The following is a 13,147-nucleotide window of genomic DNA, read 5'->3' on the forward strand; positions in this document are numbered from 1 at the left end:
ATAACCCCGCTGACCGTGTCGGAGGTATAACAACCTTAAAAGTCGTAACCTCAATCAAATATACTATAAAATTTGACAACAATTCCGACTTAAGTCGTTTTAATTGTCCATATATTAAAAAATTTCGGCCTCCAACTACCTGATAACTATTAAACACGAGTTCACCCACGTTAGGAACCATTGACGTCGGATGAAAGAGAGAGAAAAAAAAAACGAGCAATCCTCTTAAACCTTATAACAAAACTACGGCGATAATTCAAGCGAAATGTCCAAACGTGAAAAAAAAGTAACTTAGAAAGTGTTAGCGACAATGGGATGTTGGAAATCTTGTTAAGAAAGACTCGACCCTAGGCTCGGCTCTAACAAAGATGCAGAAATGGCATTCGGCCGGCTCTTTTTTTTCGGTGTCGCAGCGTGAGATCGTTTTGGAGGGAATTTTAGTTTTCGACCGTCATGTGCGGGTTTTTTTTTTATCAGCCAGCACATGGATGGACGGGTCGGCTTTCGCTTGTCAAATATTGTTATTATGTATGAGAATTGATACACCCATTACGGAATCTTTGGGGGCGTCCGAATCGGTTAACATTCCGGACCTTAAAAGATTTATTGCACGTAACGTGTTGTTTGTTTTAATGTAATTGTGATTGATTTAGAATATCCGTTTTGATTTATTGTAACGCCGAAGTTAGGTGTGATCTTGTTGATGTGATTGTGATCGAAACCAGATAAATTTTGGTTTGATGTCAAAATTCATAGTTCTCGTTAATGTAAAATAATCTATCAATAAGTAAAATTTAATTAAATTGTACCGTTAACAAGTCTTTTATATTTTATGATCTCCATTGTTTTTTCAAGTGCTAAAGCTGTTTCGGGACAAAGGATTTTTTTGTACCCGTGCTTAGAATTACTCCCAACGTTATGATTTATAACGTTATTGCCTTTAACAGCAATCATTGTATCTTTAAAATCCTATTAATATTGTAATTCTGGAAATATGTGTCTGTTAGGACGTTTGTTACGGTGCAGCTTAAAACTCGTAAACAAATTATAATGAAACATTAATGTAGTCTTAATTATAAAATGACAGAATAAATTTTAGTATCTCTGTTATTTTTTGATCTAGCCATTACATGTTAATTTGTTGCCAGTGTGTAGTTGTTCCAAAAGTTATATAAAATCGTAATACAATTTTTTTTCAATGACATCAAATGAGTTCTTATAAGAATATTGGTGAAACTCTCATAATATTTTTTTTATTATAAGTCATTAATTCATCAGTTTAGATTTTAAACGTGCGAAATATGCTGTAAAAAACACATCAAACCACACAAGCTCATATCAAATCAACAAAACCCTGAATTAAATATACGATAATTACAACTTTGAACCGCAAAGTCTCCCCATTGTCTATGGCGACTCAATAAAAACTCACAATCGCCCGCCATAATTGACATGTCATGTTTTTTTTTTTAAATTCTTCCCGAAGCACTCAGTCCATTGTTGGGAGTCTTAGTCAAATAATGGCGGGAGAATTAATGTAATCATTTCATATATTTTAAATGGTGATTGATTATCGTGACTTTGCTGTTTCGAGAAACAAATAAAAGGTATCATACGTTTTTAACTTGTGGTCACTCTTTGATTTAATTCTCGTTGGACGGACTGTCATAATTTTACGATCCATATACGTTTAGAACTTTTTTTAACTTTAGGATGTATAACAAGACATCTCTGCTGTATGTCAGCTGTATATAAAAAAAGTAAATAATAATATTTACTATTATGTATTAAATTTATGGTATAGATTATTCTCTATTGTCGAAAGACTAAGTTTGTAAATCAGACTTTTGTTAATGAAATTTATGTGACGAATATCACTGTATTGTCATGTTTATATATTGATTTATAAAAATGAAGACGATAATATTATTTTTTAAATTAAATGGTGACGATAACTATTTTAAACGACATTCAGACGTGATTGTTACAGTAATGCATATATATATATATATATGACTATGAACGTGTTGTGATTATTTTGTAATATAAACTAATTTACTTATATCCTTCATTTGTTTGATTTTTTATTCTAAAAAAGATATTATTTTCTGAACGAAAAGTTATTATTTACTTTATTGATATAATAATAGAAGAAAATAACAGACAATTACACTTTACATATAATATTTTGATCATTATGTAAATAAATAAAAAATGTCTGATTATTAAATATATATATATCAGCGCAAGCAGCTTTAATGACGGATGCAACATGAAAATAACTCAAGACTGGCAACAATTATTATAACAACTTATTGGTCGTCGTTACTATTGTTAAAAGTAAAACGAAATCAAAGAGAATAGAACTATGTTTTAATTCTGGTATAAATATGACGTCTGGACGCACGACAGCGGACTGCAGAGTTCAGCGAGTGTGAATCATAAAGAATGTGATTATGAAGAACCTTCGAGAAATACAAGAACATTTAGAAGACTTGAAGTTTCATTTTGAAATATCTGAAACGTACTGAAACAAGTGACATTAGTGACGTTAGCGAGGCTGGCGTCCTGTCTTTAAAACAATGAATTTGTAATAAATCCGATATATATATATATATATATATATTTAATAATATTATTGTATTTTATACACTTGTTAAGTAATACCTACTACACAATAATATCAGTAGTATAAGAATTCTAAATAAATTTATTTTTTAAACAATCAAACGTTATAATAGAAATATTATGTGTGTCTGAATCTAGTTTGAGAATTATTTAAAGATATGTATATAATTATGATTGTCTTTTCTTTAATATATATTAATTCTTTTAATTCTAAAGTAACAAAACAGAAATTCTCCTGACTCGAGTTTCGTCTTAAAATCTGTACATACACATGTGTGTAACCCTCTTATATCTAAAGAATTATATTTTCTCAAACTTTTCTCATAAAAATATCTCAAATCATATAAAGATCGTTACAATCTTACGATAAATCAAACGATATTCAATAACTACTTCACGTGAAACACTCAAGTACTCGTATAATTAATAGCTCTACTAATTCTAGGTTTTTGTATATAAAAATCACACTTTAAAAAATTCCGTGTGTATATCTGTAAAATACACTAATATTATAACTAATTAATAAATTAATTTTAAATGAATCAATACTTTCATAGATTAGAGAGCTAATGCGTTTTTAATATGTGTATCTTTATTGTCGCGTTTCGCAAATCTTAATGAATGTAGCCGACTGTGAGTTCTACACACGCAACAGAATAAAGTGAGTTTCTAAATCAAATAATTATCAATTGATTACTATCAGAAATATATTCAACCTAAGCTGTATACAATATATTTTTAACCCTTTTTTTAAGATATTTTTATATGTATATAAATAATTTATAAACAACTAGAAAAACCTTCACATTAGTGTACAATTGAATATTTAGTACAGAAGTATTTTATCCTTCCAATACAGATGTTGTTTTTAATGTAGGACAGAATAGGATTTTATCAAACGATACGATTTTAAATCACAACGAATAGTTACAATGATTCAACAATTATGTAGTTTGATTTATTAATGTAATTAAATTATGTATTAAGTTATCTTCTTGTTAAAATCAATCCGAGAATGAAATGTATATTTAAATATAGTTTTTTTTTTTACTAAACTATATTTTTTTCTCGGCTATTTCATAAATTTTCAGCGTCGGTTCTAAATCAATCTGTTACAGCGTTAGCCGTCACTCCGTCAATCGTGTTTTTTTTTTTCACAGAACATAAATATTCTCGGCTCAAAACATTCGCAAAAAACACCAAACAGAATATTAACAATCTAAGATTCTCAAAGTTTTTCGTTGTTCTTAAGAAACTATGAACGATACACATAGAAAGTTTATGTTTCAACATTGAAATGCGTTTTAAAAACGTGGCAAAATAACGATTGTGTTAATTATTTTGTTTGTATTTGTTGATGGTAGGTTATAAACTTTTGGAAGCGCTGGATCATTTGAAGTGCCTGAATACTTCAAGGAACTAGGTTGAAGATGAGAATTTTAAGTGTATTTATGTCTAAATACAGAACAGCTGGTAGGTCTGGTGTAATGCTTGAGGTCGAGCTCGGCGTGCCGACTGCCGATGTATATCTGTCGCTGTATATAAAGAAACACGTAATATTTACAACGGAAAATATATTGTACAAAATCTTTTTCTACACTAATGAAAAACACGTTGCATGTACAAAAAGTTTATTTTAAAATAGTCGTATAACCGACTTCCTGTCGTATTCATGACTAAATGATATTGTGCATGATGGAGGAATTAAAGTCCAACACACGACACTTCCGTCGTTTTAAATTATGATCACTTACTCAGTGTTACACGTTCTAGTGGAAAAAAAAAGAATTCTTAACACAAATATAATTTTAATTTAAATTCTACTTTCAGTGTTTTAGTAAGAAAGGGATGGATTATATATATTTTTTTTCCAAACGGCAGAGTCAAAAAAGGTACTAAGAATATTCACTACACAGTATGTTGTCTCAATATGATGGTAAAATAATGTACAGAATGCCTAATTCCCTGATTTAAGCCGGGCGACAATTGCTTCATTCATTCAGCCAGTTAGTTTTCAATACAATAATTCAAAGGCATTTTGTTAAAATAATGTTTGGATAAATTTGTCAAAAGTTCCATATAAAGTGTTCCATATAACCTGACGTAGTTATGTAAACTTAATATTGCAAATAATAAATAGGATTTATAATATTACAAAAATATATAAATCAATTTTATAACACGAACTAAATTACTTTACTTTACTTTTATTTACTTTAAAAGGTATTTCAATAAAAACGAAGAAAAATGAAAAATAAAAAAATAAAACGCATCATAATAATATGAAAGTTACATTAAAATAGGTTCAGCAATAAAACGAACGTGTAGTTTTAACGTGAGTTGATCAAAGGTGTTTATTGTTAAATAATATTATTATATATCAAATAGCTTTCATTGATGTGACACACCAAGTATATATGTGTAGGAGAGAATAAATATGGATAGTCTGGTGGAGTGACTATATATATATATATATATATATATATATATACAAGTACTAGTAAATACATAAACTTAACAAATTATATACTAAAACCTTCCTCGACAATCACGTTATCGAGTAGTGATAACTATTTGATAATAGTAGTTTTTGCGTTTATCGCGAACAGACAGACAGACAGACGCGGCGAGGGACTTTATATATATATATATATATATATACAATTAGTCGAAACAGACCGAGATCCTTATAATTAATTGTTCGCCATACTTAAAGTGAAAAAGTTTTTTTAAACTATTGCATTGCATAATATTAATATCAAAAATAAATTAATACAAGTAACTGGAATCATATCAATGTTTTATATTAGAAATAATTATGTGTGTCCGTATGTGCGTACTTCATGTAAGATTATGTGTTGTTTTAAATTACATTGTAACTTTATTTTAGACTTAGCATGTCTGTTGGGACGGTTCCCTGATAATCAGGGACATTATGTATATATACTTATATTTACAATTATACTCTCTTTATTTTTATGTATGTGATGTGTGTTCGTGAATAACATATTTTCTAAACCCAACAGAGATAACGTTCTTGTTCTAAATATGTCACTGTTTCTCTGTACGTAAGTTATTCGCGTCCGTTATATTTATATTATTATATTAATATATATATATAGCAATGCGTATTATAAAAAAAAAAAACTCCCTCGCCGCGTCTGTCTGTCTGTCTGTTCGCGATAAACGCAAAAACTACTGCACCGATTATCAAACAGTTATCACAACTCGATAGCGTGACTCACGAGGAAGGTTTTAGCATATAATTTGTTAAGTTTTTGCATTTACTTGTGTATTTATTTGTCCTATGTGCCTCAATTTAATATAGGTATATGTACACAATGTTAAGATTTTTTCCCTCCATATAAGATATAACAAGTTACAATAGATTAATCCCGGGATACACGAATTGTTCTCCGAAGGTTCAGCCACCAGCCAAGTGCCACATGTGCATCTTGCATGGATGATCATTAAGAGGAGACGGCTTCTTATTCAGTTGCAATCAATTAAACTACGATCAATTACAACTGCAAATATAGTTTGCATGTCAAAATCATCATATATATATATATATGTATATATAATATTTAATTAAAAATTTACTCAGTTTGTTGCGATGGTAATCATTTATATGGCAGTTTCAGTGCATTATTTTCCAAGTTATTCACTACGTCCATACATATTTGAACTTTATCTAAGTTTTGTAAAAGATTTTAATTATAATAACTCATATAGAAGCTCTCTCCACGTGAACATTCGAGTAACAAATGTTGACGCGGAAAGGTCTGAGGGATAATTATCTTTTTCTTTTTTTTTCTTTTTTTCTTTCTTTCTTTTTTTTAATACTTCTCTTTTCCTCCGATTCTAATTCCCGGCAAATTATACAACGAGATTAACAAGGCTTAGACTATTTTTAATAAAGTTTAGGATAGGTTAAGGTTATTAACTTTTTTTTGGTTTCGTTCGGATGATACAAATGACTTATAACGCTCGGAAACATGTTTGAAATATTAAAATATTATACCAAGTTATTTAAATATGAGTATTTTAGGTTTTGTTTAGATTTTGGTGTGTTTTTATGATGTAAAAATCAAAAAAAAGTCTGCCGAAACCAGGGATCGAACCAGGGACCTTTAGATCTTCAGTCTAACGCTCTCCCAACTGAGCTATTTCGGCGATGACAACGATCCCAAATTTATCAGCCAGTAATATTTTTAAAAACGATGCATACGAGAGCAAGTATTCGACCTCTTTTTACTGTAAATATTTTAAATTTTATTATAATTAAAGTATTTTTATGGTCACACAAACAAAATATTTATTTAATTCATATAATATTTTAAAAGATTAATTCCTATTAATGGATGATAAAAAAATTACTTCAAAAATTTAAAGTGTATATATAAGTTCTGCTGTATACTAGATAACAAACAAGCGTCTTTATTGCGAAGAAAAAAAAATCTAAACTTGTCTTTTAGAATACATTCGTGAATACAACGTAATTATTAATCAATTATTATAATTTCTTCTAAAATTAGGTGTGGCCACAATATTATAATTTATCACCTTTCTGTATACAAATAATTTATAAATTATTATATTTTCTAACGAAATTCATTTAATTTTACGAAACAGACTTAATGTTAACAAAAAATATTTTTTATTTTCCAGGATTCCGATTATTCATTGATAGTGCAATAAAGTTTAAGTGATCGCGCATGTGTTAATAGGCAGACGAACATTTCAAAATTATCCTCTTTTTCGTCTCTATTATTGAAAAATATATAAAAATAAGGAAATACAATTAACGAACAGCTCGGGAAAATCTCATTTATATTTGTTTAAAGTAGTTAAAAAGTTATATTTACCGGAATCACATTTGAATTGTTCTGGCGATTCCAATAATAATATTGTTGACGTACAGATCCATATAGTGTATAAATATCACAGAACAAATCTATAGTAATCCCATTTGTATTGTAATTCGTTTCAGACAAAATTATACAAATGCATCTTGTTAAACTTAGTTCCGCTATCCGATGATAGATGGCGCTGCCAGTATCACCACAACCTCTCTCCGAGCCAGTTTTCAGTTGTATAGTCCAATGCTGTGTATTCTGTGTCTCATACTAACCGCTGTAATATTTTTCCTCAATCCAATGAATTGCGTGATCAATGAAGTGTTATTTGCGTTTTTTTAACTACGTAATTATAATTTACATACCTTTATTAGCAATTAGGTGAAGTTGCATGTGCGTTAGCGTGTCTTATATGTTGTTTAAAGTAACTTTTATATAAGAGTCCGCAATATGCCTTATTTCCTCATTTAATATATATATAAGTCTCATTGGCTTGGGTTATGTTTCACGTCACGCTCTCTCATATTGCTTAGTATATTTTTATTTTAGCTTTGAATAAAAAATAAATTATATATAATTATTTAATAGGTAATTATTAAAAATATGTAAACGCGAATCACAATATTTAAAACCGATATAAAAGATAATTTCATGAAATTGAATTAAAAATATGAGTTCGATGAGTCAGAATATTCGTTAAATGAAATAATTCTAAAATTTAATCTACATACTGATTTTGATCACACAGTATCAAAATCACTCAACCCGACGCGTCGCTTACTTATCAAATGTAGCGAGTGAATGTCTTAATATAAAACACTTTATAAATTAACAAATACTATTCATACTACAAATTTATTAAAATATTAAAATTATTAAAAAATATATAATATATAATACGCTGGCAACGATTCTTCGATTCCCGAAAGAGGAATAAAAGAAGAGTATTAAAAAATAATAATTTTACAAATCGAATTAAAAGCGTTGTAAACAATTTCAATTTAACCAAATAAAATTATTTCACACAGAGAACAGTTATTTAATCGTCTCCTCCATATTAATATAGTTATAATAGTTATTTATTAAGGAATTAAAATTTTAATTGTATTTACGTCTGTATTTAGACATGGCATCAACATGTCTTTGGACTTGCATACTCTCTCCATAAAGTAAATGACTCCCGGCAAGAGTTACACGCTTATATAACTAGCCGATTCAAAACTTTCAAACAGTGAAAAAGTATTGAGTACATACGAGTATCTTGAACACAAAAACCGAAAAAAATATTTCATAATATTAGTTTGCTCTATTCCTTTGTTTTATTGGAGGAAGTTGTTTATTATTTTTTTCATATAATTCAAATAAAACTTTTTTTAAGATCAATAACGCACCTGGCTAAGCGAATCAATCATTGATCACTTATAAGTCGTGACTTACACAGCTATAAGCATCGATTTGAGATATATTTCTTCAGGATATAAAATGTATTCACCAAGTTTTAAATCAATTTCATTTAATCTAATCTACTAACATATCACTACTGATCAGTGAAATAGTGTTTAAAATTAAACTATAACTATATTTTTAGTTTAGATGTGAATAAAATTATGTGCAGAACTGATTTTTAACTTAGCGATATATCTATAAGTCACGGGTGTAAGCTTTAATTTGATACATGTTTATTCGGGATACTAAAAAAAATTATAAAAATCTTATAAATTTCATTTAATCTTTATACCTATTTATTATAGTAAACAATTTCTCGTTTAAATTTTTATTAAATCATTCTTCATATAATGAATAATAATTTGCCATGTTTGTGTCGTTCGTGTATTAAATAATATTAAAAATTTTACTCTTATAAACAATCTTTTCTAATCTCGTAGGTACCTACATCTCAACTCTCGAGAGATAATTTAAGTCTTTTACCAAAACGTTATCAGATTACACAAGATTTAAACGCATTGATAAATAAAAACATATCATATAAAATATATATATATTTAAATTATTTCATATAAATATAGAGAATTATGAAATTATTGAAAAAATAAAAATATTACTAATTTATTTTTCGGTATTGTATTAATATGAAAATTATTGTAGAGTCCCCGTGTATTGCAATGATAGTGACGGATGTGTTCGTTGCTTGTGAAACAGACCCGCAATGTGCGTTACGTCTTCTTTAGACGACACTAAAATAATTGATGTATACCTACAATACAGTTCATATAACTGTGATTCAATATTTAAAAAACATCAGCAACGCTTACAATAAAGCAGTGATTGTGATTGCGTTATGGAAGTCCTCATAAATATTGATAATATGAATGTAAATGAATTTCATGTTATATAAAATTATAGCGAAATGAGCTGGGTTGCTCTACCTGCGATAAGTTGCTTAAAATACGAGTCGTCTATCTGTTTTGTTTGATAACCCGATCAATGCCACGTAACGCCAGATACTATTATGCCGTTTAATGTACATCAGGTAAAATAAATTTCGATTTATTAGTTCAAACATAGAGTCATACTCTATAATCACTTTACGGTATGATTTTCAACAAATGCTGTCTCTACAATACTTACAGACAATTTTCGTTGATAATAAATTTGTTTGCAATGTAAATATCATGATTAGTTTTGTTTAATAGCTGTTTTATATAAAGTTTTTCTTGTTGCTAGTATGTTCAAAATGAAGATGATAATTTTAATAGAAAACTGTTTCTCGTATATAATAAACGAATAAACAATAAGTGTTACCAAGTGTTTTTGTTTCGTATTATATCAGATACAGATTAATGTTAAAGTGAAGTTTTGTTAAACTAATTACAAATAACGGTCTGTCTTGTTTCTATAATCGTGTCTATTTAAACTCCGTAACGAATTATTCAGATAGAAATTTATAACAACTCCAAGGCTGCTCGTGTTTAAAAATAGTGTACAGTGTAATTAAAAAAACAATTATTTAAACGTGTTCTGCTGAACGCTGTCGACCTGCTGTACTCCTCATACAGAATGATTTTCTTTCATATCCAAGTCGCTCGTTAAACGCGTGTCGTGTTTGTGGTATCGGCTCGCGGTCTCATACCGTGTGCATCTAAAACAGTACTCCGGCACACCTGTGCCGTGCTCTGACGAGTCGATCGTGAGCGCTCCTATGTATATCATAATATGTTTTTAATAAAATCTATTTGAAACGTTCGCAGCACACGCGTTACGATACAGAGCCGTGTATTGTAGAGTCGCGGCCCGTTAGCTGGCGGCGGCGACGCGTCGAGGAGTGGCGCGGTCGAGCGGAGGGCGCCGGCGGGGTGGTGCGGCGGAGTGCGGCGAGCGGGGGGCGGGCGGCGGCCGGCGGGGCGGGCGGCGTCCCGAGCCTCCATTGGGCGGCGCGGTGGGGCGGGCGCCACGCCCCGCGGTGGCCCGGCTCGCGTCAGCCGCGCCAGTGTCCGCTAGACTGCCGAGCGCGCCGGGCCTCCCGCTCCCCGCGCCTCGCTCGGCCACGACGCGTCCCGTACGACACCTTCCAAACCTCGACCGTCGCGAGTGCATTATGACACTAGTGAGCTAGCGGGCCGATGTGACGGTGACGGTGTCCATAGTTGATGTGTATGTGTTCACGTGCTTGTGTGGTGTGTTAGACAGCCCGGGACAACAAAACGTTCGTGGTGGCCAGCGGAGCCTTGCACCCGGGCTCGGGCCGAGCTTTCATGGCTCAGCCTAGGGTATGTCTTAACATTTACAGACACGTGTGGGTTTGATGATGCGATCCATATAACTGTCGTTGCGCTAGAACCGATCCGACGAATTAATTGACGGTGTAATGAATATTAAATAAATAAAATAATAATTATTGTTGTTACATTAAACGAACGGTTTGTATGAGTCGGCGGGACGACGAAAACAAATCGAATATGTTCAGCCAAAGGACGGAGTTGTATGACAGGGAGCTGGTTTTAACGACACCGACGTGTTCTGAATATATTATATATATAAATATTAGAATGACTCCGATACAAACAGACGCATCGCCGGTGATAATGAAAAGGAACGACCGCCTCGTACTCATAAAAGCTTTGATAACGTAATCACAATACAATAACCTGTCTCGCTGGCTATTAAAGTTAATAGATGCGGACGAGTCTCGAACCCGGGACCGCGTGGATGTAGATCGAGCATTTGAATTTAAAATTCAGTGTCACCAGTGGTCGATGACCGGTGAACGTCAGATGTTGGCCATTAAAAGAATTCTACGTTATATTATTGTTTATGAGAGACACCTGATGGTAACAGAGTTTGTAGAAATGCGTCTAACAATAAATGAGATAAAATGGCTTCCAGCGGGGAGTCCATTGTAGATGGTTGCTCTTATGGGGATAGGGACTAAAACCGAGCAAGTAACAAGCGGCTTTAAACGCACGGTTGAGCACAAAAGGGCCTATCTCGGAAACCAACAATAAAATTCAATTGACAATGAAAAGAAAAAAAAGTTTTCGGTTCGCGCCACAAATACCCTAACGGAATATACGGGGACAACTTTCTATAAGATTTAGGGTTGTATTGTTTTTGTTAAGCCAGGTACTGTTCCGGGATTAATCTTCGCTTTATGTTTAACAATTTTTATAGCTTACTCGTAACCAATGAAATGCACGTGATATATTATACTTTTGTAATCCCAACACTACAAATATACATATTTACGAATAAAATGAGAAAATTTTTATATTTTAATAAATAAATATAATGGCGTAATTAAATAATGGTTCTGGTTAAAGTGTTACACAAACACTCGCTGTATTATTCGCTCGTCATGTAATGTCGTGTAATCTCCAAAAAACTTTAACATCGATAAACAGATTATAAAATAAAGTAGCAAAACGATAATATTAATAGTGATAACGTTCATTGTGTTAAATAATGTGTGATTGAGTTCGTACTAGGCTCACTGCGCCGACGGCGAGCGTTTACAAATGATACATTATGAAATTAATTAAAATATAATAATGATAAAAATTAAATTATTATCAAATATACGCTAAAATATAAAAACTAATTAAATATTTATTATATTTAGAATTGATCTCATATACAAGTATATTATTTTTATCTCCTCAGTAATGGCAGCGTCGAATCAAGATATGAGATTTAGTTTCAGATAAAAACAGTATTACTTAAAAAAATACATATATTTAAGAACGAATATCATGTTGATCTAATAATGGTTTACACAACTAACGTGTTTTGAGATTGTAAAAGTTACAAAACCGAGATGAATTAAACGCATAATAACAGTGATGAGCGGACGCCACGACTCTACTGAGTTCGTTAAAATTCTAATAAATTCATAAAATATATAAACATTGAATGTATTACACGAAAATTACGTTACACTATCAACTTTATTACCTCTGTATTTTTATTTTTATTTTGTATCATAAAGTGCTCTTGTATTGTTAATTTTGTATTTTTGAGTTAACTTTTCAATGAAATTTATTTTTCATTAATTCACGTGATAAAATAGAATTTAAATTCATACATGTGACTATCGTTTTATCGATCGCATTACAATAATTTGGAATTAATATAAAACAACTTAAATATATTAATGTAAATTATCTTATTAAAAATATATATTAAAATAAATTTATTATTTTAAA

The 13,147-nt window shown here is 30.8% G+C and overlaps 1 protein-coding gene and 1 non-coding gene across 3 annotated transcripts in view; one reads left to right on the plus strand and one right to left on the minus strand.

The window, feature by feature from the left end:
• Nucleotides 1-6,731: 6,731 nt before the first annotated feature.
• Nucleotides 6,732-6,804, minus strand: Trnaf-gaa (transfer RNA phenylalanine (anticodon GAA)). The gene has a single exon. It is a non-coding gene; the product is annotated as a tRNA-Phe (tRNA).
• Nucleotides 6,805-10,916: 4,112 nt separating this feature from the next.
• Nucleotides 10,917-13,147, plus strand: part of LOC116772960 (homeobox protein homothorax) — a 153,205-nt gene continuing 150,974 nt past the window's right edge. Inside the window, exon 1 of one of the 2 annotated variants that reach the window (XM_032665292.2) lies at nt 10,917-11,215. In XM_032665292.2, coding sequence (XP_032521183.1) covers nt 11,201-11,215 — 15 coding nt within the window. In that variant the 5' untranslated portion in view covers nt 10,917-11,200. The remainder of the gene's footprint in view (nt 11,216-13,147) is intronic. The other variant, XM_032665293.2, reaches the window with a different exon arrangement.

This window comes from Danaus plexippus, assembly GCF_018135715.1.
Source record: "Danaus plexippus chromosome 18 unlocalized genomic scaffold, MEX_DaPlex mxdp_20, whole genome shotgun sequence".
NCBI classification, from domain to species: domain Eukaryota; kingdom Metazoa; phylum Arthropoda; class Insecta; order Lepidoptera; family Nymphalidae; genus Danaus; species Danaus plexippus.